The sequence below is a fragment of the Lates calcarifer genome, linkage group LG12 (genome assembly GCF_001640805.2).
Source record: "Lates calcarifer isolate ASB-BC8 linkage group LG12, TLL_Latcal_v3, whole genome shotgun sequence".
Taxonomy (NCBI): Eukaryota; Metazoa; Chordata; class Actinopteri; family Centropomidae; genus Lates; species Lates calcarifer.
In genome coordinates this window covers 17,696,939-17,722,639 of record NC_066844.1, presented here as the reverse complement: position 1 = coordinate 17,722,639, position 25,701 = coordinate 17,696,939, and the positions used below count along the sequence as shown (strand labels likewise).

At 38.9% G+C, this 25,701-nt stretch overlaps 2 protein-coding genes across 7 annotated transcripts in view; one reads left to right on the top strand and one right to left on the bottom strand.

Moving 5' to 3' along the window:
- The window catches only part of aggf1 (angiogenic factor with G patch and FHA domains 1), a 26,979-nt gene extending 2,290 nt beyond the window's left edge, over positions 1–24,689 (bottom strand). The window contains exons 1-19 of one of the 5 annotated variants that reach the window (XR_007814349.1): positions 24,600–24,689; positions 24,448–24,509; positions 24,109–24,302; positions 23,731–23,830; positions 23,423–23,640; positions 23,165–23,296; positions 22,837–23,037; positions 21,580–21,991; positions 21,306–21,414; positions 21,022–21,073; positions 20,828–20,929; positions 20,572–20,737; positions 20,384–20,463; positions 20,162–20,289; positions 19,977–20,076; positions 19,619–19,873; positions 6,469–6,946; positions 1,860–2,305; positions 544–626 (exon numbers count right to left, since the gene is read on the bottom strand). Coding sequence is in view for 3 of the 5 variants with exons in the window: in XM_018700185.2 (XP_018555701.1) it covers positions 19,631–19,873; positions 19,977–20,076; positions 20,162–20,289; positions 20,384–20,463; positions 20,572–20,737; positions 20,828–20,929; positions 21,022–21,073; positions 21,306–21,414; positions 21,580–21,991; positions 22,837–23,037; positions 23,165–23,296; positions 23,423–23,640; positions 23,731–23,830; positions 24,109–24,294 (2,229 nt within the window). In the remaining 2 variants the exon portion in view is untranslated. Of the gene's footprint in view, positions 1–543; positions 627–1,859; positions 2,306–5,498; positions 5,820–6,468; positions 6,947–18,556; positions 19,874–19,976; positions 20,077–20,161; positions 20,290–20,383; positions 20,464–20,571; positions 20,738–20,827; positions 20,930–21,021; positions 21,074–21,305; positions 21,415–21,579; positions 21,992–22,565; positions 22,636–22,836; positions 23,038–23,164; positions 23,297–23,422; positions 23,641–23,730; positions 23,831–24,108; positions 24,327–24,447; positions 24,510–24,599 lie in introns of those variants that run through there. The other 4 variants (XR_007814348.1, XM_018700185.2, XM_018700186.2 and 1 more) reach the window with 4 other exon arrangements.
- The window catches only part of LOC108899637 (transforming acidic coiled-coil-containing protein 1), a 29,032-nt gene continuing 16,148 nt past the window's right edge, over positions 12,818–25,701 (top strand). Inside the window, exon 1 of one of the 2 annotated variants that reach the window (XM_051074757.1) lies at positions 12,818–12,982. Coding sequence is in view for 1 of the 2 variants with exons in the window: in XM_018700181.2 (XP_018555697.1) it covers positions 18,038–18,108 (71 nt within the window). In the remaining variant the exon portion in view is untranslated. Of the gene's footprint in view, positions 12,983–16,418; positions 18,109–25,701 lie in introns of those variants that run through there. The other variant, XM_018700181.2, reaches the window with a different exon arrangement.

The following is a 25,701-nucleotide window of genomic DNA, read 5'->3' as shown; positions in this document are numbered from 1 at the left end:
TTTTTGACCATTTTTGACGCCATACTATACTATGACATTTTTTCGTGTATTTTGACGCCATAGTATACTATGACCTTTTTTGACCATTTTTGAGACTTTACTATACCATGACATAACTATACTATGACAATTCTTGATGGTTTTAATCCTTTTATATATTGTGGCAACATTTTTACTTCCATTTTGGATTACTCTTTCTTCTGTAATGCTATTATATCACAGATTAGTTTTACTGTTATCTCTAATATTACATTACTTTTACCATTACATAATACTTAATATGTATTAATTCTAAATTTACAGATAACTTTTACGGTTCCAAATTACACCTAGTAACAGATTACTTTGTCCATTACATCTTACTTCTGACATTGCTAATTACTTTTACATTACTTCTTTTAATACAGTTCACTTAAACATTATTTTTATATTCCAGATTACTTTTATTATTACCCTTTTCTAATTTACTGAAAGCTGAACATAAACAATTGAAGGTCAGTGGCTCTGTGTTGGACAGTTGATGTTAAACTGTTCGTGAATTACCTGGAGACTTTTGTCTTGGTCTCAAAGAACTTCTTTAAGACGGTCTGCGATAGTGGACTACGTGGTGGATGAAGTGGTGACACCTGGAGGAAATCAAAGAGAAACATACAAAGGAAAATGATCAATACACTACTACCTATTCCTCATCAACAGTTTAATCATGAAAACACAGATATATATTTAACAAACATTAAAGGGCTGTTTCAGAAAATCAACAGATGACCTGACTGCCCCTCCTGAAGAACCACCAACATCAAATATTTGGGAAAAAAGTCAAATGACTGTTAAGTGTGTGTCTATCTACTAATTACTGAAGTAATCATGTATGTTACTGTTAACTGCACAATAATAATAAACACTATCATTTAAGTACATTTTTGGATTCAGGATTGTAACTTGTGTTGTTTATTGTACTTCAGTAAAAAGTCTGAGTATTTCTTTCACCACAGATGGTCACATACTGAATCATTATTTCACCTTCTTATTAAAAGATATTGAAAATGTCTTAGTTTTGTGTCATTTTCGTTTAATGAATAGCAACCACATTTACAATGGTATTAACAACCAACAGTTATTTAAAAACTTTTTTTTTAACTTTTTATGCATTTCTATGCTACATTTTTGGACCATTTTTCACTCCTTACTATACTATGACATTTTTTGACGCTTTACTGTACTATGACATTTTCTGACCATTTTTGACGCCATACTATACTGTTAAGTACATTTTTGAATGCAGGATTTTAACTTGTGTTGTTTTATTATTATTCTTCAGTAAAAAGAGTATTTCTTCCACCACAAACGGTCGCATACAGAATCATTATTTCAAATTTCAATCTTCTTCTTGACACATTTAAAATGTCTTTGTGTTGTTTCCCTTTAACAACCAAATTTACAGAAGTCTTAGCAGCATTTTATGTGAAATAAGTAAAAAAGTGTAAGACTGGTTGTTACACACTGTGAAGATATTAAAATTACTCTCTGAACAACACACTAGGAACAACTCAATGCAATATTTTATTTGTAGAACTGATATTGTTTTGTACAGTGTAATCTAGTATGTCTAGCACATACACAAGATTAAGAATTTCTGATCATATACAATCTAACTGAAGTTAAGATATTTTTCAGTCCTATTTTTACTGATCCTTAACAACAACATCTGAAATTTGATGTCTTACTGTACATTATGTAATATTGCAGATTACTTTTATTATTACACTTTTCTGATATACTGAACACTGAACATAAACAATTTCAGTGCTTTCTGTTGGACAGTTGATGTAAAGCTGTGTGTGTGTGTGTGTGTGAATTACCTGGAGGCCTTTGTCCTGGTCTCAAAGAACTTCTTCATTGTACGAAGACACTCTGTGATTGTGGACTACGTCTCTGCGATCGCGGACAATGTCTCTGAGATTATGGACAAAGTCTCTGTGATCATGGACAATGTCTTTGTGATCATGGACGATGTCTCTGAGATCCTAGACGATGTCTCTGTGATCATCAACAATTTCCCTGATCGCGGGCAATGCCGTCAAATCGGTGACCCCCGTCTCCGCCGATTCTATCGCAAGGTCTCTACGAAGCATGGGACAATGTCTCTGATCATGGACAACGTCTCTCTCATCTTTGACAAAGTCTCTGTGATCATGGGCGATGTCTCTGATCATGGACGATGTCTCCCTCATCCTCAACAATGTCTCTCCGATCATCGACGAAGTCTCTGCGATCGTGGACGATGTCGTGGACAAAGTGGTGACACCTGGAAGAAATCAAAGAGAAGCATACAAAGAAAAATGATCAATACACAACTACCTATTCCTTATCAACAGTTTAAACCATGAAAACACAGAGAAATATTCAACATTACAGCTGAACCACTACATTTAACAAAATATTTTATGCCTTAATATACCATCTTACTTCTGATATTGCTGATTACGTTTACATTACTTCTATACAGATTACATATACATTATTTTTATATTGCAGATTACTGCATTACAGATATACTGAATAATGAACATAAAACAATTTGTTGTTACACACTGTGAAGATATTAAAATTACTCTCTGAACAACACACTAGGAACAACTCAATGCAATATTTTATTTGTAGAACTGATATTGTTTTGTACAGTGTAATCTAGTATGTCTAGCACATACACAAGATTAAGAATTTCTGATCATATACAATCTAACTGAAGTTAAGATATTTTTCAGTCCTATTTTTACTGATCCTTAACAACAACATCTGAAATTTGATGTCTTACTGTACATTATGTAATATTGCAGATTACTTTTATTATTACACTTTTCTGATATACTGAACACTGAACATAAACAATTTCAGTGCTTTCTGTTGGACAGTTGATGTAAAGCTGTGTGTGTGTGTGTGTGTGAATTACCTGGAGGCCTTTGTCCTGGTCTCAAAGAACTTCTTCATTGTACGAAGACACTCTGTGATTGTGGACTACGTCTCTGCGATCGCGGACAATGTCTCTGAGATTATGGACAAAGTCTCTGTGATCATGGACAATGTCTTTGTGATCATGGACGATGTCTCTGAGATCCTAGACGATGTCTCTGTGATCATCAACAATTTCCCTGATCGCGGGCAATGCCGTCAAATCGGTGACCCCCGTCTCCGCCGATTCTATCGCAAGGTCTCTACGAAGCATGGGACAATGTCTCTGATCATGGACAACGTCTCTCTCATCTTTGACAAAGTCTCTGCAATCACAGACAATGTCTCTGATCGTGGACGATGTCTCCCTCATCCTCAACAATGTCTCTCCGATCATGGACGACGTCTTGGCGATCGTGGAGTATGTGGTAGACGAAGTGGTGACACCTGGAGGAAATCAAAGAGAAACATATAAAGGAAAATGATCAACACACTACTACCTATTCCTCATCAACACTAACCATGAAAACACAGAAAAATATTATATAAGATTTGACAAACATTAGAGGGTTGTTTCAGAAAATGAACAGTTGGCTGTCATCACCTCCTGAACAACCAACAACAAATATTTGGGAAAAGGTGAAATAATTATTAATTTTGTGTCCACCAACTAATCACTGAAGCAGTCGTGTATGTTACTGTGAACTACACAACAATAATAAACACTAGCTGTTCAGTAATATTTTGAATGCAGGATTTTAACTTGTGTTGTTTATTATACTTCAGTAGTCTGAGTATTTCTTCCACCACAGACAGTCACATAGAGAATGACTATTTCAAAGTTCAACCTTCTTCTTAGTAACACGTATTTAAAATGTCTGTTTTGTGCTGTTTTCGTTTAATGAATAACAACCAAATGTACAAAGGTCTTAACAGAAGGTTATGTGAAAATTTTAAGTAAAAAAGTGTAGGACTGGTTGTTACACACTGTGAGGATATCATTAAAATTGCTCTCTGACCAACAGTTAAAATTAACACACTTATGAACAACTCAATCCAATATTTTATTTGTAGAATTGATATTGTTTTGTACGGTGTAGTCTAGTATGTCTAGCACATACACAAGATTAAGAATTTCTGATTATGTACAATCAAACCGAAGTTAAGACGTTTTTCAGTCCCATTTTGACTGATCCTTAACAACAACAATAACATATGACATTTAATACCTTACTATACTATGACATTTTTGATATTTTACTATACTGTGACATTTTTACTTCTATTTTGGATTACTATTACTTCTGCACTGCTCTTATATTACAGATTACTTTTACTGTGACCTCTAATATCAGATTACTTTTCCCATTACATATTACTTTTCTAAATACATATTCTAAATTTACAGATAAAGTTTACTGTTGCAAACTACATCCATTAACAGATTACTTTGACTAGTACATCTTACTTCTGATATTACTGATTACTTTTACATTAGTTTGATTACTTATGGATTATTTTAATATTGCAGATTACTTCTATTATTACACTTTTCTGATATACTGTACACTGAACATAAACAAAGTCAGTGCTCTGTGTTGGACAGTTCATGAAGCTGTTTGCGAATCACCTGAAGGCCTCTGTACTGGTCACAAGGAACTTCTTCACTGTACAAAGACTCTGTGCTCTGTGATTGCGGACAATGTCTCTGAGATTATGGACAAAGTCTCTGTGATCATGGACAATGTCTTGGTGATCATGGACGATATCTCTGAGATCACAGACGGTGTCTCTGTGATCATCGACAATGTCTCCATGATCGCGGGCAATGCCGTCAAATCGGTGACCCCCGTCTCCGCCGATTCTATCGCAAGGTCTCTACGAAGCATGGGACAAGGTCTCTGATCACGGACAACGTCTCTCTCATCTTTGACAAGGTCTCTGCAATCACAAACAATGTCTTTGATCGTGGACGATGTCTCCCTCATCCTCAACAATGTCTCTCCAATCATGGACAAAGTCTTTGCGATTGTGGATGATGTCGTGGACAAAGTGGTGACACCTGGAAGAAATCAAAGAGAAGCATACAAAGGAAAATGATCAATACACTACTACCTATTCCTTATCAACAGTTTAACCATGAAAACACAGAGAAATATTCAACATTACAGCTGAACCACTACATTTAACAAAACATGTTATGCCTTAAAATACCATCTTACTTCTGATATTGCTGATAACTTTTACATTACTTCTATTAATACAGATTACTTATACATTACTTTTATATTGCAGATTACATCCATTCTAACACTTTTTGATATACTGAATACTGAACATAAACAATTTAATGTCAGTGCTCTGTGTTGGACAGTTGATATAAAGCTGTTTGTGAATTACCTGGAGGCCTCAGTCCCAGTTCTCAAAAAACTTCTTTATTGTACGAAGACTCTCTGTGATCGTGGACAATGTCTTTGTGAACGTGGACTACGTCTCTGCGATCGCGGACAATGTCTCTGAGATTATGGACAAAGTCTCTGTGATCATGAACAATGTCTTTATGGTCGTGGACGATGCCTCTGAGATCATAGACGGTGTCTCTGTGATCATCGGCAATGTCTCCATGATCGCGGGCAATGCCGTCAAATCGGTGACCCCCGTCTCCGCCGATTCTATCGCAAGGTCTCTACGAAGCATGGGACAATGTCTCTGATCATGGACAACGTCTCTCTCATCTTTGACAAGGTCTCTGCGATCATGGGCGATGTCTCTGATCATGGACGATGTCTCCCTCATCCTCAACAATGTCTCTCCGATCATCGACGAAGTCTCTGCGATCGTGGACGATGTCGTGGACAAAGTGGTGACACCTGGAAGAAATCAAAGAGAAGCATACAAAGAAAAATGATCAATACACAACTACCTATTCCTTATCAACAGTTTAACCATGAAAACACAGAGAAATATTCAACATTACAGCTGAACCACTACATTTAACAAAATATTTTATGCCTTAATATACCATCTTACTTCTGATATTGCTGATTACGTTTACATTACTTCTATACAGATTACATATACATTATTTTTATATTGCAGATTACTGCATTACAGATATACTGAATAATGAACATAAACAATTTGTTGTTACACACTGTGAAGATATTAAAATTACTCTCTGAACAACAGTTAAAATTAACACACTTACAAACAACTCAATGCAATATTTTATTTGTAGAACTGATATTGTTTTGTACGGTGTAGTCTAGTATGTCTAGCACATACACAAGATTAAGAATTTCTGATCATATACAATCAAACTGAAGTTAAGATATTTTTCAGTCCTATTTTTACTGATCCTTAACAACATCATCATCTGAAATTTGATGTCTTACTGTACATTATGCTAATATTGCAGATTACCTCTATTATTACACTTTTCTGATATACTGAACACTGAACATAAACAATGTCAGTGCGCTGTGTTGGACAGTTGATGTAAAGCTGTTTGTGAATTACCTGGAGGCCTCAGTCGTGGTCTCAAAGAACTTCTTCATTGTACGAAGACTCTCTGTGATCGTGGATGACGTCTTTGTGATTGTGACTACGTCTCTGTGATTGTGGACAATGTCTCTGAGATTATGGACAAAGTCTCTGTGATCATGGACAATGTGTTTACGGTCGTGGACGATGTCTCTGAGATCATAGACGGTGTCTCTGTGATCATCAACAATGTCTCCATGATCGCGGGCAATGCCGTCAAATCGGTGACCCCCGTCTCCGCCGATTCTATCGCAAGGTCTCTACGAAGCATGGGACAATGTCTCTGATTAAGGACAACGCCTCTCTCATCTTTGACAAGGTCTCTGCGATCGTGGACAACGTCTCTGATCATAGACGATGTCTCCCTCGTCCTCAACAATGTCTCTCCGATCATGGACCATGTCTCTGCGATCAAGGAATGACGTCTTGGCGATCATGGACGAGGTGGTGACACCTGGAAGAAATCAAAGAGAAACATGCAAAGGAAAATTATCAATACACTACTACCTATTCCTCATCAACAGTTTAACCATGAAAACACAGAGAAATATTCAACATTACAGCTGAAAGGGAACATTTAACAAAACATTTTTACGCCTTACTATACTATGACATTTTGTCACCACATACCATAATATATTTTGATGTCTTACTATAACATGACATTTTTACTTCTATTTTGGATTACTGTTAATTCTGCATTGCTTTTGTATTACACATTACTTTTACCGTTACCTCTAATATTAATTATTTTTACCATTACATATTACTTTTTTGTTTGTCATAGGTGAACAAAATTTGGGCTAACTTATATAATATGCCCAGGGGTGTGTAGGATCCACACTAAAAGTGTACGAACGCTCAAAAGCTGAAAATGGCGTATGTAACAATTTATAAAACCATGTTTATGCAATCCTGCAGGCAATATTCTCTTTATAAATCACTGTTCACCTAGAAATGTGCCTACGACGATCAGCCTCATGTCCCGCCCTCTACACACCCACATTTAACCATAAATGGTCAGTGCAAGGCACCTCATGAATGTTAATGCATATAAATAAGCCACTAATCAATGGTGTTTCTCTGTGAATCACGACAGTTACTGAGAGGAGGTAAAAGAAGAATTTTTTTTTGCTTCCGAAGTCAAGGTTGTTGTGGGTGAGGTGGAGGTCAGAGAGGACATATCACTTGCTGGTCACAGCAGTGGAGTCTCAAGCTACAGATGGGGATAAAGGCAAACCTGAGTTCACGTCAGTGGAAACAGGCACTGAACAATTCTATCATTCCCACAGGCCAGGAAATCTTGGTGGTCCCTGAATTTGCGTTCCCTCCTAATTCTTCATTCACAGACCTCCAGCAGTGCCAGTGAATCCATCATGCAGCATTACACATGAGCGTCACCACAATAGTATGTTTACAGCAGTCAGACTGATTGCTTCACACCTTGCCAAAATCATCACATCAGTCAGTATTATCATCACCATATCATTTGAAAATGAAAGTTTGATAGGTGAACATAGTTTTTTTTTATGTGTGGCTCCATTCAAGTGCAAGTATAAATATCACTGCTGGTCTGAATGTTTATGATAAGGTGGATCTATAATTTATGTTTTATATTATGTTAAATTAAATGTGTGAAAAGCATCTTTACACAATCTGGCTCCACTTTCACATCTATGCTACCACATTCCCATCTCCAAAATGTGCGTATGCATGGGTCAGAGGCTGCAGTCTAATAGTCCATTTTGCTTAGGAAGGTTCCTAACTGAGTGACATGATCCGGAAGCATCTCAGTGTCAGCCATGATAAGAGACGGTCCAATTCTCTAAATGTTAAGGAAAGGGGCTTCAGTGCTTCCTATCTTATCTCCTTTAGCATAGGATACACTGGACTTTCCTTTACAAAAGGAGAGAATGCCATCCCATAATTCCTTGTAGCTATAGCATTTAAAACAATGCACCATCTGAGTTTACACTGCGGCAGATCCACAAACATCCAAAACTTAACTAAAAATCCTTCCAACCTCTAAAAGATTAATTTTCTCTACTTAACAAATGTATGAAAAAGGTAAAAGCACCTATAACAAGAAACCATACATTTCTGTTTTAATTTAAGTTACTCTGAAGTTTCTCAACTTAAAAATTTGTTTCAGTGTTATTATATTATTAATGTTGGACAGGAAACCCTGAATTGTGGCCTACAGCACTCAATTTGTCACTGTACATGTCTTCCACATATTTTAAAGTTGGTTTTAAAAAAGCCTAGCAGCTCAGTAGAATTCTCTACAGCGTTTCTCTTTTCCTAATTCCTTATCAGTTCTCTTTTGCATCTTTGACCTCATGACATTGTCCATCAAGGTCAAGCATAAGTGGTTAGGAAAGGAGATTATTTTGACTATTGGACGGCAGCCAGAGTTTTCAACCAGGTGCGCACATTCTCCCGTCAAGTTCGTTTTTATAGATCACAACCCTTGTGTGGAAAGTTGCATAGGCCTCTTTTAGGTCCCACTTTGTGCATACGCAGCGGTTATAAACGAGACCCCTGATGTACAAATCAGTCTCCCAATATCATAATCTCAAACCAACAGGAAGTCAGCCATTTTTACCTTAATACACAAATGTTACTCGTTTTTCGCTATTTGGTGACTTTGTATTTGAACGAACTCCTCCTAGAGATTTAATCACTTCAGGCTTAGTCACCAAACAGTTAAGGGCTTTGTGATTAAAAAAAAGTATCAAAAATCTTGAGTTTTCGTCGCGTGGCCGTGGTAGCACCTCAGATTTGCGGTTACTAACGCTGACATCCAGGTGTAAAGCAGCCAGGTACAGACGCAATATAATACAAAATGACCACAGAACGAGACACAAAACGATGACAACGACATGACACGCTATAAACTGAATTAAAATGACCAGGATGGAACACAAAATTACAAAGAGCTGCAAAATAAGGGTAAAGTGACTGTAAACAATTACAACAGGGATTTAAACGTCAGTCAAGAGCTTGTTGTGTTTTCATCCGTCCACGTTGGGGTCCACAACTCATATCAGGGACGCCTCAGTCATGGAAACGCAAACACACTCTTACCCACGCGATAAAAAACGAATGAAAATGTAAATAGAGTCAAAAGAACCAATTAAAAGAGAAGACTAATGCTAACACTTGCTGCTAGCGCACATGCTAACATCTGCGGCTAGCGCACATGCTAACGCTAGCCGCTCGTTAGTTAGCTCCTTAGCCTTACCTTCGCGCAGCAGGTGGGTTCAGCGTCTAGCCTTTCTCGTGTTCGACAAAAAGACTGATTCAAAGTTAGTTTTGTCATCCAGGCTTCTTCGGTAATTTACGTTTTCTCACACTACTGTCAACCCGAGCCAAACGTTCAAACGTTGGTTTTAATCTGTTAATTTCGTTTCTCCGCCTCTCTGCGCTCCTCCCAAATGGACATAGTCAACACGCCACATGCAAGCCAACAGCGGTAACTCTGCTCCGCCTAGCTGCCTCTGAAGCTACACAGATACAGATACAGAGAGAGAGAGAGAGAGAGAGAGAGAGAGAGAGAGAGAGAGAGAGAGCGGAGGGATACAGAGATGAGACGTAGAACTTGTATCTTTTTCGGCGGACTTTTTAAGTACTCCAATTAGCTGTGTTAACTTTTAATACATTCTTTGTTTGAATAATCTGTTAAAAAAAAAAAGTTATTTGAGGTGTGTGGGTTTGGGGTTCAGTTAAGCATCTGAGAACTTGACTTCAAATCTTTAAAGTATCTCTATAACAGTAGATATTGATGACTAAATATATACATTTTTTTTTTTACAAGTTTTTTTTTTTTTTTAAAACATCATTTGGATATATAAGATTTCAGTGGTCAAGCACACATCCTCTCCTACAACAGAACTGAATCTGGTTTTATCAGATTTGGTTGGGTGATCAGACAACCTGCTAAATGTAGACAACCTGCTAAATGTCTCCAGATTCTGATTCAAATTCTGCTAAATGCTAATTAGTGCAGAGATTAATGGTGACATCATCTTTTTCTAACTGAGTCCTTCCTATTTCAGAACACTGAGAAGAGAAAGTCAAAAAATCTCTCCTGTGAAATAAGTGAAACTGCTCAGGGCCTTTAAGAGGCAGAAATCCAATCTATTTACTGGATGAATAGTTACTTGTTCTTATCTGTTCACTGCACTACAGTGACTATGTTGGCTATATTCTATTACTATATTCTATATTTATATGTACTGTTTTTGTATTTTTGTTGCATTCACATACGGACTACTGTGACAACCGAATTTTCCTTCGGGGATGAATAAAGTCATCTATCTATCTATCTATCTATCTATCTATCTATCTATCTATCATATTCTATTACCCATACTGTGTGCAACTTCCCATATGTCAGATATGACATATACTGTAGAATAAATACCATTTTGATGTTTACTAAGCCCTTAATATCATCTCATTATTTATCCAGGAATGGTGAAATCAAGCTGTGTCTATTATCCTCTGCATATTACCCAGTGGCCTGTTGCCAGGCTACAGTGTGAATGAAAGGGGCTTAGGAGAGGATGCATAAGTGATCAAGTCCAGTCTGTTAATCTATAGTGACAGGGAAGCAGCAGAGGAGAAAATGACAGTGATCTCATCACATATTGAGACAGAAACCACAGCTCTTTAGTGGAGGGTTGACTTAGCCCAGTGGCTGTGACAGCTGCAGTGCCTCCGGGTGATGATGCTCGCTGCTGGGTTGTCTGATAAAGAGTGTGTGATGAGTCTATGGTACAAAGTCATTAGCTATCAGATTTCTTGTCCCTGGGGCCTAAGAGGTGATTTCATGTATTTCCTGAAAGTAAATACAGCTTGGTGAGGAAGTGACTGTGCAGTGACACAGTTTGATAGTTTGGCATTGTATACCCTATTCTTTAGATGTGAAATAGTACCTGAGCTTAATTGAATTAAGTATTGCTTTGGTACTGGATAAATCAAAATCTAGATATAATAATTTTTCATGACATGGGCCTATAAGTGCATGTTGCAGTGAAGTGTGCTGTACATGTTCTCAACATTCCAGTTCTCCAGAGATTAAGAAACTTGTTTGGCCACAATACGTACATGTATTGCAGCTTTAATTTCAGCAGGCTGTTGTTGATGTTGGCTCTTTTATTGCTTCTGGATTGCTAGAAACACACAGCCTGAAAGCATACATTAAAGTCTAGAAGTCTAGTATAGAAATGTGATCTTGGTCACTTGTGGTCTTGAATGTGACTGGTTTATGTTTGACTGTTGTATCTCTATAGTGTGTGATGTGTAGTTGCTGCAGTTGCCTTCTCAGGAAAAAACACTAGAGGGAGACACCAGATAACTGATTTACAATTCATGACTGCTTCTGTTATGATAATTCTTTGATGAGTTATTGTGTGATCATCATCACTTTAATTGACAAAACTGTGAAATGATGATGCCCAGCTCAGTGTTTTTTCTTTAAAAAGGCTCTCCAAAAGCAGAACAACTGAACAGATGTTTCCTTTTACATTAGATTTATACTGAACATTTAAATCTCATTTTCTGAGGGATTTTGATTAGATACCGAAATCAGATTTTTTCCTTTTGGAGAAAGTACTCAGATCTTTTACAACAATAAAAGATGAAGTATCACAGAGTAGAAATACTCTGTTACAAGGAAAAATCCTGCATTTAAAATTTGACTTGAGTAAAATTGCAGAAGTATTTCCATCAAAAGAGACTTAAAGCACCAAAAGTAAAAGTACTCTTTGCTAATTTAGGATTAACATATATATTCTATTGCATGGTAACCAGTTGTGAAATAACTGTAGAGGGGTAAAAAACTACAATGGTATAGTGGAGTGGAGGTATAAAGTAGAAAATGGAAATATTCTAATGAAGTGCACATACCTCACAATTGTACTTAAGTACATTATTTGAGTAAATGTATTGAGTAAATGTTATTCCACAACTGGAAGAGAGAAGCTCTGTTGGCGTTTGTTATGCAAAAGGTATAAGTAATATAGTTAATGTAATGTCAGCCACTAATTGTCAGCCACTAATCATTTGTGTAAAGTAACACAGTTACGCATAGTAACAGTGGATATACTGAAAAGAATTTCTGTTGTCTTTCACAAGTAAACACAGCAATATGTTTGGAATTGATAAATACAGCAGTTAAAATGTCTTTACTTGTAACTTACACAGTGTAAAGTGTGACTAAGCCTCATATAGCACTGAAACTGCTGTGTCTTTAAAACCCACTCTGTTCTTGGCCCTTTGCCCAGAAAGTTCATTTCCCACTTCCCATCCAGCCACATGGGCTAAGCTCCGCCACGCAGAGGGAACAAGTATTTTCACTCAGAGAGCGGCAACTCTAACAGCAGTCTGAAAGCTGACTCCCTCAAGGATCACTGTCACTGACCACCGACTTTTTACATCCACTGCGAAGGACGTCGCAGCGGACCAGTCACAGCAACTTGCCAAGGTATGACTTACACTCTGAATGTGTGAAACTCTGAGAGTGAGACAGCCGTCTTGCCGGTCAGGTGCACCGTTACTCATGCCATTATCTGCCTTGAGTAGACTGTGCAGCATGCTTGCTTCAGTAGACCGCATTAGTTTTCTAGTATTGATCTGCTGACTTTTGAGCAGTGTGTCAGATGACTCATTGAATGTGCTGTGTCTGGTTTAAAAGTCCTGCTGCCATGCGGGAGCTATTGTCTTTTGCATGAACACAAAGCCTCTTTTCATGAATCTATAATTCCCCTCACTAGTTGACCCAGCAGTTTGTGGTGGGTGTGATGTTCGGAGCAGTAAAGCAGTTCTCTTCATTAAAGCTGCTTTTGTGAAGACTTACAGTAGGTAAGGCAAGTTACTGAAAGTTTGCCCACATGAGATTTTTTTTATTTTTGAGAATTAGAATTAGTCACAAAGATTTGAATGGGTGGGGGGTTTGGCAAGAACAATGAGGTTAATACTGAAAGTTTGAGGGCTTGTTCGTGTTTGAGACTGAGCCAAATATTACAAGTTCTCAAAGCAGGCAGAGTGACCAGGCTGCATAAACAGGATGCTGTAGTCTGCACACACACGCACACACACTCCGGTTGAATGAACAGACTGGGGGTACAGGCACTACCATCAAGCACTGTTGATATAATAAGCAAAGACAGACATTTCCCTACGAACTGACCGGTTTGTTGTTGTGGACCACTCTCACAGAGGCTGCATCATGTGAGTGATTGTACTGCTGAGGTTTCTAGAGGTTTTTCTGGGAAGATGAGGTCACGGGGAGACACACCCAGAGGCTTGGGGCTCTGAGCAGGAAAGGCCAATGGGTGGAAGACATTCAACAGTGGCTGTGACTAAGTCACTTGCCAGGAGGAAGCTGTAGTTTTGTTGGAATTTCCATTCAGTCTGAAGGAGGAGAATTCTGCTCTGGATGTGGTATTTATACAAAGATTCTTGACATGACATACATGGGAAGGGTCATTTCCCCCTCAGATACACAAACAGAAGCCTTATGACGGCTTTAGCAGGATTACATAATATGCTTTATTTTTACATAAACAATAGCTTTGCAAGAGATTTCTTTTTCCAAACAGGGTAATCTAATTTCCTTCTTGTTAACATACAAAGGATGATTTTGAAAGAGCATGCTTCATTAAGTGAAAAATTTCCATTGGAATGTGGTTGGAATGAGGATCATTTCCTCTCAGCCAAAAAGATCGAGTTGGATGACCTGTGAACTTTTTAGAAGCATTTATATCCCCACTTCCTGACCTCTCCTGTCCTCTCCTCTCCTCACATGGACATTCAGATCTGACAAGTGCGTTTCCTCTGAGCTGGAATCTCGTTTGACTGCTATCCAAGCATCACAATCAGGTTTTAAAATAGTACAATCTTGTGTTTACAGCCTGAGAGTTCTGTTCTAATTTGTAAAGGCTCAGATTTAGAGGTCTAGACGGACGTGGCTAGGAGGGCTGACTGAGCCGGAAGTGAAGTGTGTGTGTGTGTGTGTGTGTGTGTGTGTGTGTGTGTGTGTGTGTGTGTGTGTGTGTGTGTGTGTGTCGGGGGAGTGTTGAGTCAACACAGGACTGTTTCTCTTCTCAACTTGTGTCGCTTCTGGTCTCATGCCTCTCAATGGGATCACAGGCACAGACTGAGATTGCGATAACAGAGTTAGAGATGACGGCAGACGGACACGGTCTGGGCTAAACTGAAATGAAAGTGTGTTTGAGTCTGGGTAGGGAGAGTGAGTTTCTCCCTCTATCTGGATCAAAGAGAGAGAGAACTCGAGTGTAACTGAATGAGACTTCACAAACATTATTAATGCCCTTTAGAAAGAGTAACCCCAGAGGAATCTGTGGAGTACTATATCTGGTTATATCCCGCATATTAAAGCACACAAAGGCATCAAAGTTTTTGCCTGAAGCATACTGAGTCCTTACAACCAGAAACATGCTTGTGGCAAGCTTCACTTCTAATATCATTTCTTCCTGGACCCCTGGGAAGACTAGCTGACATCATGGCATTAGCTCATGGGGAAATTAATACAGTGATAAACTGATTTATCCTGATTGTTTTCATACTATGCTATATGTTTTTGCCATCTACTTGTCTGTAATGCATGGGCATCTCCCATTTATCTGTGGAGCTTTTGTCTTCATTTTGTGGCTGTTATCACATGACCCCAGAGTTGTTTATGTGTACACAACATTTCTCACAAGGACTTATTCTGCTACACAGCTGTTTGAATCGCTCAGATAAACACACTGTCACTGGCTTTTGAAAGTACAACAAGCTGTGGTCAGCTGTGAGCAATGTAACACACCAGACGAGCTATAAGCGCATACAACTCCAATTCAAGTCTTTAAAATAGTGAAACCATCATGACGTATTTCTCACTGAAACGTCTTTCTGAGGTATATTTTCCAAAATTACAGGCTCCATTGACCGATGTTCACAGCACACAGCCTAGTCCAGCCCTTGACCATAATGGAACCCCATGAAAACAAATAACATCCTGTCCCATGTAGGGAAACTATGAATGATGATGATGATGAAGGAGTTGCTCTTACTGTTACACTACATGGTTGCTCTGACACCACATTACACAGACTCTGGTAATGTTCAAAGTCTACCAGTTGATGTCAGGCTTCACTCGATGACAAATCGGGACCAACCAAAGAATTTGGTTGAGTTTACCTCCTCTGATTGTTTCACTGGGGAATTTTTGAGACTGGGTTGCACTCACAAAATATCCCAAGACTATAAGAAGCTCCCAGCATGGGGAGTTCCTAAAAATTGCGTCCTAGCTGTAGGACCAATAAAGTGACTGAACTGAGCTGAATTCCATTACAGTTCATGAAACAATTTAATATCTAACATATATTTATTAATATTTAACATAAAAATGCTTAATTGATGACATTATTTTTTTAAATTCAATTCAGTATAATTGATTGATTTAATATACTTTGAATAACTTAAATTAATTGATTTAGTTTAACTCAGTTAAATGTATTTAATTCAATTCAATATATTTGATTAATATAATTCATTTAATTGATTCAATTCAACTTATTTTTAAGAAATCTAATATAAAATTTCATGTAGTTAATGTAATTTAAATACATTATACAATATAATTGAATTTTATTTATTTTGGATTGGTCAACAAGCCACTTTTTTTGCTTTTTATATAGTATTTTACATGAAAAAAAAGAAAATTAGAGAAAAGTCAGGAAAAATATAGATATTTTTTCTTTGGTTCCTGTAGTGAGGGAAGGATTGCCATAACAAATGCTGGATCACAGATTCCTGCAGCAGTAAATACATCCATCTAGGTGGTGGACAATAACAGGAGCACCATAAACTTTTTTTTTTTTTTTTAATTGGCTTCTACCAGATAACAACAGAACTGAATCGACATCTATTTGCCTCAACAAAAGCTCATTGATAAAATAGTCTAATTGCAGGGCCCATCCCTAATACTCTTTTTTTACACCTGGGCAAACTTGCAAACACTTAAATCAACTGTCTTTTCTTTATGTTATAGTCTACATTACTAGTTTGACAACATATTGAATATAACGTAAGCATTTAATTTTAAGAATGACAGTACATAATACTCTAAATGTAAGTTAAACCTTGCATGGGAAATGTAAATTATGGCAAGAAAACACCCATCTTTCATCAGTAACTTCTGACTCATCTCACCTATCTAGACTTGGAGCAAGGGCTTAAACTTCATCTGAATACTGGCACACTTCACTGTAAAGACATAGCATACACTTATGATTTGCAGATATGAATACTTTGTCTGATCTTATTTAAAAATGCAGCACACAAGACTTGTTTTTTTACAGGTCTCTGTGGTTGGGTTTATGTATGTGTGGTATGGAGGAGGGGATGACCTTTTCTTGCTTCTTGACCTTTGATGTATGTTTGGCTCAAAGCTGGATGAAACAAGGCCTCTCTAAGAGTCAGAGATTGCAATAGAAAGTTTCAGCAATTGTGTAAAAACTGTGTCCTAATTTTCAAAACTCTTACCACACCTGTGGCGTGTCTAATTCTGTTTAGATAAACCAATTTGTTAAATGGCAATATTTAATTGAGTTCCTTGCTTTACCTAAAAACATATTCTAAAATACAGATGTGGTGGAAGCGAACCTTGAACACTCACAAGGAACATGAAAATTATTTCTTGTCTGTCACATAACCCAGATTCTGTTTCAGCTTCGAACTAAGATTTAAAGAGAACTTGTTGCTACTTGCCTGAGAGAGTTCAACAGTCATCTCAGGAATAGTTACATTTTCTTGCTGTGAGAGAAGTCAAAGTGTACTCTCTGCAAGATTAACATGCACAGATTGCACAACCTCCCCACACTCCAGTGTTTAATATTTGCAAAAAAGCACTTCAACATGGACTGCAACAGAGGAGATTCAATTACTGGTATATTATCATTATCACGCATCAGGCAATGAATAGAACTCAAATCATCTGATTTTGTCCCAAAGCACTAAGAATAATTTCACATGTTTTGCATAATAACCTCTGAAAAAAATTTCATTATGAACGCACTTGAAAGAACAGTGGGCCAGTGTTCCTCTGAATGCTCTCGCAGTCTCAGGAACTGGTCAAGCCAGATCTCTGAAAAGCCCTGAGCCACATCCTCGCACATGAATGAATTCCCATTTTATCTCATGACTCACAACATCTTTTTATGGCTGAGACTTTCTACCCGGTACGACCGGGTGCACATGACACAAGCCAATAGCTCCCAATTTCATTACACCCACAAGTATCAGCTGCTGAATGTTTACACTTGCAGCAACTGACAGTAGGTTGAGGGAGGAGACTTTGAGAAGGGAGGGACGAGAGGACCTACCTGTCAAGAGAGAGGGAGAACTGTGGCAGCATAGCACTGCTGCTATCTCCTGAACTGTGTCGGGAGAGTATGCCTACCAGCTAAGGGAAATACGCGCTTGTGTACTGGTGGCGGTGTCTACCCATCGACTGGAGAGAGGGAAGATCAAAATGGGTGGCAATATAAGTCAGAAGAAGGGCAGCAGCCGAGCCATTTCAAGGAGTCACAGCAACAATATCATGTGAGTCAAATCGCTCACCCGTTAGATGCAGATTTTACAGAGCATTACTGAAAATCTACCACCATTTAAGCTTTCATTTGTTAACTTTATACTTGATTTGTTGCGAATTAGGCTTTTTATCTCTCCCACATTACAAGGTAATATTTGTAAAGTTGTACTACAACATAAACTATAATAATGAACTTGTTGCTACATTTGCATTCATTTTCCATTTGGTGTGAGACTGGCCTCTGTTCAAGCGTACACTTGCACACACATGCAAATATTCACACACCCTCAAAATGAATCCACAGATAAGAGTGCATACAGATGGACTGTAAAGTATGTTTGCTCACTGGCCTTACACAAGTATGCGGCTGTGCGTGCCCATGGGCTTTTGAGCAAACACACTAATGACAATAAAACAGGATCTGATCGAACATTAAGCGGCAGTGAACAGAACCAAGAATGCTGAACATATTCAAAATTTATTGTGCAACATTTATAAAAAGGGGGGTTGGGGAGAATTGGGACACCGTTACAGCGAGCAGTTGTGACTGGTTAAATATGATCGGTTTATGGGGGTTGTCTCATAATAGTATGATCTCATTGTGAGAAATATAGCTTCCCTGTGTCAATATTTGCTTGAGGCGATCCATGCCCTTTTTGTTCTGGGAGGCACAGTGGCGGATCTGCCCTCTGCAGGTTGGACCGCAGACACATTGGACTGTGAAACACTCAGCTGAATCTGTCAGTGCCTCTACTTCCAGTGTTGTGGACTGTAAACATCCCACACTACTCGCTTATGGAGGAAAGGAGGAAACATTCTTCAACCACAGCAAGTGACTTTTATAAAGTTCGTTAATGCACAACACTGGACAACTGATTGATAATGTTGCATAAATGGACATAAAAATCATGGTGATGTAATACTTGTGATGAGCCAGGTTAATTTCATCAACAAAAAGTATGATGAAAAATATTCATTGACAACCTATTTTTCATGACAAAACTAAATAAAAATGTACTTTTAAGAACAAGAACTATGATGAAATAGATTTTTCATCAGTGATTAGCAGCTAAATGATGCAGTGAAAAACAGATGAATGGACATGTTTTAATTCAAAGTCTTTTTCAACAACCTTCATGCATCTGTTGAATCCCACACTGTATCTCCTGATTATCAAAACAGTTTTCTCCATTGCCCAAAATCTGTCGTTTACTGCCATTAATAAGAGACCGTGGCCATAAAGATGGCAACAGCTGTGGGCTCAAAATGCTTAGATGACATTAAAAATGTTAAATTCTTGATCGAAAACTATGCTAGAATGTCTCCCGTTTTTGTAGGCTAAACTCATCGACTACAATTAGACTGAAATAAGGCGTCAGATTTAACACTGATGATCAGATTCTATTCTCTTCAGAACAAGGGGAAAATAATTTGTTGCTGGGGGTCTCCATCCAACGTACTACAGAACAAACGGAGTAAAAATAACATTCAGCTCTTAATAACCACAATAAATATATGCACCTGTACTTATCCTTAACGTTGACTGTCTGTTTGTGTGTTTGCGGTCTCAGTCTCCTCTGCTCTGACCCAGGCTTTGGGTGATTTGTTCTGTGTTGTTTTGTGTGCCAGCATGTCAGGCTGGCACGAATCAGCAAATCTCTCCCTGGCTTTCTCCCAGTTCTTCTGTGACTTTGATCGGGTCAGAGAGATGCTGTCTAGAGACATGGCGGCACCGGCCCCCAAACCTGACTGGGACTTTCTGATTTTCAGCTCAATCTGCGGGAAAGGGAATGGGAGAGAAAGACAATTGAGTCATTTTATTTCCTCAGAGTACATCTATTTGCCAGTTAGACATCTGCAGCTTGTAAAGCAGTCTTACCGGGTCTTTCATTCCAGTTCCCTCTTTGCCCAGTCCCTCTCCTTTCTTCCAGCCCATCTTTTCCAACATCTTCCGTCCTTTATTGACTTCACTGATCTCCCTTTCAGAGCAAAAACATAATATAAGATTAATACTTGCATTCATTATTTCAAATCTTTAGCAACAGTCAAAGACAACAGGCTTACTCATGAACAGAAGCAGGCGCATCATCTCGTTGGAAAACGCCCTCGCTGCCCACCGTCTGTCGTCGAGACTCTGCTCGGTCCTTGTATTTGGGGTTCTTCAGGGTTTTTGTCTCCTCATACTCGCTGCTCTGTTTACAGAAAAGCACAGAGGTGACTGGCTGTATAAAGAGAATAGGAGGGTTTAAACTAAAACTGTATGCTGCTTGTCTTGATAACACCCACCTGCAGGCCGTACTTGGCCTTCATCTGCTTCAACTCCTTCTGTCTTAGTGCTTCTTTATCCTCTTTGGTGAGAGCAGGGCCTTTGGGGAAAGAAAAAGTGAGTAAAGCTAAATATATCACTGCCGTTTCATGAATTTATACCAAACACACTGTTCTCGTTGTGTGTTTCTCCCCTTGACGTCACTCACCAGTGTTCTCCTCTCTCCTGTGTTTGCTGAGGTGAGCCATCACCTGACCAGGCTCACATCCATCGCAGGTATCGGTGCCTGAGTGGATATGGAAGGAGAGCACCGTCTCTCCCATCTTCACCTCATCACCGTGCATCAGTGCATGTGGCTCACACTTGGCTTTTGGCTGCAGAAGAAATATTAATTGATAACGCCGTTGCTAATGTGAAGTTTTCTTGTTTTATTTAGAGGCAGAAAACTAAAATAAAATGTTAACCTGTAAGATTCTGTTGCCATTGATGACTGTCCCGTTCTGGCTTCCCTGGTCCACCAGCATGTAGCTCTGCTGCTCCTGGTCAAAGTACACCTCTGCATGGAACTGAAACCAAACACAGTTTACAGTTAGAAACCTCACACTACACAAATGAATGATTCTGATCCCTGGAGAAATATACAAGTGAAGAGGGTCACCTTGCTGACTCCCATCTCTGGTATTCTGATTGCATGATCCATATCTTTCTCTCTGCAACAGAAGGACGGGATGTTGGCATAAAGAAGCTTTCTGAGCCATTATGACATACTGTAGATCAATTATCCACACCAAGCAAGACACTACTTGTAGTCTTCATAAAGAGTCATGTGGCTCAGTATTGCAGCCTCAGCACTAACAATGCCCCATTCTAAAACTGCATGCTCTCAGTTTTACATCTTTGGAACTCATGCTGCCACATGACAAGAGAGAAAATGACACAAACCTGCCAATGGTGGCTGGAGAGTCGGCTGTGATGATGAACAGAGTGCCCACCTGTAGCACTGGAGACCTAACCACTGTCACCCGTACACAGGGCGGCCAAATGTCTTTGACTGCAAGAAAAAGACACCTCAAAATAGTAAGACATGGCAGGACAGCCTCAGAGAGAGTGCTAGGAAAAAAAATAAAACAACAACATTACTATGAGCTAAAACAAATTTCCCAAAGAGTATATGTGTCCAGGGCAGGTGCTAAATTCAGCTTTTTTCCCCTCTCACCTTCCTGACTCTGAGTCTCCATCTCTGATTCCAATTCTGGGTCTTCCCTGGAAGGGGAGCCAGAAGACGATGAGAACGAAGGAGTAGATTCCCACTCGTCTCTCTCAGACTCTGTGATCTCACCCTCTTCTGGTTCGCTGTTCTCCTCTGAGTCATTGCTCCGAGCAGGGCTCTTTTTCTTCTTCCGCTTTGCTGATTTTGATTTCTTGCTTTTCTTCTTCGATCTTCTCTTATCATCGTGGCGTGAACCATTTTTCTGTTTCTTCCTCTTTGACGAAGATTTGTCGCTCTCCTCCTCTCCTCCACAAGACCTCTTCTTGAGTTTTCGTGATTCTGTGGTCCTCTTAGTCGTTTGATGTTCGACCCAGTCAGTTTCGTCCTCCTCCAACTTATTGTCATCAGATATGAGCTCCTGCCATCAGACAGTCAATGGTGTGATTACCACCTCCGGTGATGTTCACTGACAGCAGGCCAGCTGGCTTTGTACTACAGATCCCGCGTCTTTTGGCACAGTGTTCTTATACATGGTCTCAGTCTTCAAAGACTATTCACCATAATTCTCCTCAGCCATCAAAATATTAGTTTGCACCGAGCTATCTTCCACTTGTGTTTTTTTTCCAGTTGTGTCACAATTATTGATTGTTTTGAGGTTTGATCAGTTTCTTAAGAAACGATAAAGCTCGATAAAGTTCTACCTCACTTGGAAAACAAAACATTATGACTCTATGGAAAGTTTGCAAAAGTTTTACAACCTCTCTTCTGGTTTGAGACTTCTGATTAATGATAACAGAGAGTAAATGGTCTTATCACACTTAGGTGTAGCTTGTATGAATGACACGCCTTTACTAAAACTGTACAAGTGATTTATTCTGTTATTGGAATGTGTAAAAAGGACTTTTTGTAATAGCAGTTATTTAACTAATTCCCAGGTTAAAAATAACCAGAAATATTTGTAAACACTTTGTGTGTTGGTATAAAAAGTGTACCTCTGTGTGCAGCAGTATTCCAGTGAGAGGAAATCTTCATTTTAGCCAATGAGCTAGTCACTTCTTGCACCTAGGTCAGAGTATAAATAAAATAGTCTTTTAGTGAGCTACCCTTAAAATAATACAAAAAGCAAGTGTTTGAAGACTGAGACCACCAAAGTCGAGAAGGTTTTTAAGGGGAACTAGTACAAAGTCAAAAGCTAAGCTGTCAGCCTCAATGAATAAAATTAATCCATGCCATGCATCAATAAGATATCTAGTTGTTACGCACCTTATCATCCTGGTGTGACATTTTCTTGACCCCTTTCTTGAACTTCTTGCCTTTCTTTTCAGTAGTGTTCTTGTCTGAGCAAGGCTCTGCACCAGTCTGTGCAGCAGACACCTCAATCCTGGAATGAAACTGGTATCGTCCGCTCTCCGCGTCGTAGTAGTAGTAAATGCCTGTGTTGGCATCATAGTACAACTGACTGGCCTGAGGAAAAGAAAAAAAACACATGTAAGATCAAATAACTGATACATAATGTCTGACAAAATGAAAAAGTACTGCTGAAATTAATTTTGCTAGACAGTCAAATTATACACAAAAGCGGTTGACGCACCGAGTCGTAGTAGAAGCCTGTGCTGTGGTCATAGTACATTCCTGTGGTCTCATCAAACACAAACCCAGTCTGTGTCATAGCCTCTTCGGCAGTGGCCCTCAACATATCAGCTATGGATCCTGCATCACCTCCCTGGAAAAGAAATAAATTCATCTCATTCTATGAACTAGCAAAAAGCAAAAACACCAAATATTTGTCATTTTGTCAAGTGATTCTTCAAAATAACTAACTAATGACTAATTTTCTAATAAAGCTGACCTCTGTTGTGGCTGTAACACTGCTGTCAGGTTGACCTGACTCATCAGCAACTACTGCTGCTACTGCTGCAGTTGGTGTTGAAACCTCTGCTGTCTCGCTGCCATCAGCTCCATCCACTACTGCTGCTACTTCTTCTGCTGCTGCTGCGTTCAGGCCTTCCTGAGTGTCTGCTGCCTCAGGGTTCTGATAGTAGCCTCCATAGTAGTAGTTGTAATAATCTGGAAGGGAATATTTGAACAAACTTCTCACTTTTTGACAAACTGACACTTTCACCCAATGTAATTAACGTACACAGAAATGTAACACACCAGTTTCTGTCCATACATATTCTTCTGTCTGAGTTTCACTGTTGACTCTGTCCTTATCTTTCTTCTTCCGCTCATGAATCTCTGCGCTCAGCTGATCAACCTAAAACAATATTTCAAAATGAATTCAGGAGAGCATTTTAGAACTATTTAAAACAGAAAAAAATAAAGTTTCGACAGACCCATTCAAATGAATGTTTAGATGCCTATATTAACATCACCACATGGCTTCACAGTGTAAACAGATACCTTAAAGTGTTTTCAGAGAGAGAAGATAGATTAACAACCATACTGTGGTGGATAGCTTTGAACAAACTAAGCTGTTACACCGCATGTACTGTATAATGATAGCCCTTTCTCTGAGTGTAAGCATGGACTGACCTGTTTCCTCAGGTCTTCATTGTAGCTCTCTGTGTTCCTCTGCAGTCTTTCTGACTGCTTCAGCTGCTTCTGCAGCTTCGTCAGCTCGGCTCTGCACTCTCTGAGCTCCTGCTTCAGCGAGTCTACTTTCAGACGCAGCTCCGCCACTTCAGACTCCACGTCCTTTTCTTCATCTTCGTTCTCCATTAGTTCAACTGAAGACGTTGTTATTGAAGTTACTAAATTGTTTACAGAAACAGCATAGTACTGGTACAGATAAACGGCTAACTACAACACTCAGGCATGTTTAATGATGCTAACACAGACTGAGCTGACATTACATCACACTGCTCTCCTTACCGTTTATTTCGTTTTCTCCTCTTTGGCAGTAAATTTCCTGTCAGCACGGTGCATGAACCAACCTGAAAGTTGAAAATAAACATCTTGTAACCAGCCTGCATTTCCGACATAGTCGAGAACATGTTTTGAAGATAATTAGACAGAGTTATAACCGTGGAAATGTTTACAGTCCACCCTGTTCACGACCGCCATTTACTATGTACACACAGCGGAAGTAGTTCTTCTTCGGGTTTGGCGGACTTCTTTTTCTTCTGTCAATTTACCAGATAGCGAGGAACTTTACCGCCACCCAACGGTGAGCTATGTTCATAGCCCATAGTAACTAATAAACTAGAAACACTTTGCCCTTATCTTTCCTTCCACCTAGCTTTTTTTTAATTAAGCGCCTTATCAACAGTTCAGGTGTGTTTTAGATGGCATAATGCATCACTACGGAGTCCGGCAAGTGACAGTAAAAACCTAAACCGTGCATTGTCTGCTTTTGACACCGGCCCATTCCTTTAACTTGTCGGTAAATATTTATATGTTGTGCAATACTGAGCATTCTGAAATTTGGCTTCAAAAGTTTCAATTCACCATATATCTCATACTAATTCATGGACCGTTGTCATAATGGAGACTTATGTACATCTGGATTATGACCAAGGCTACACTTATATGCAGATGAATGGATCTTTAATTTATTACATAAATATATAAACTGTACATGTCATCACATGTTACATATACAAACAGTTTCTTGTGTGCAGTGGTGTTGAATATTAATGGAGTTTGTTCAAGTCACATAATAGATGCCATATGCTTATTTCAGGTTTGTGTATGAACATTGAAGTGATGATGCTTTTTTTCTGTGAGAATTTGTAAACAGCATTTTGCGCAATGGTTATTTCTAAACAGAGGTGCAACTGTCCATGTGTTATTATGTTCTCTGACCACTAGATGTCAATGTAACACACTGATTTTGTCCATTTGACAGCTCAGAGTAGAACTGAGAGGAGTGCTGTGGCCCAGGCTAAACAGTACTTTTGGGACTGGAGAGTACTTAAAGTAATTTCTGGCAGGATGTGGTCATAAGTTTAAGTCAAAACTAAAAGGTTTCTGCCAGTTGCGGGTAGAGTTTGCTGCTGGTTGATGAGTGCTCATCTCATGGTTTTCAGTTTGTGTCATTTCCAGCTGTCTACATTTGCTGTTTAGGGGCCAACACATTAGATTCCCTTGTTGTTATAATAAGGCAGAAGTGAAGACTGCTGATTG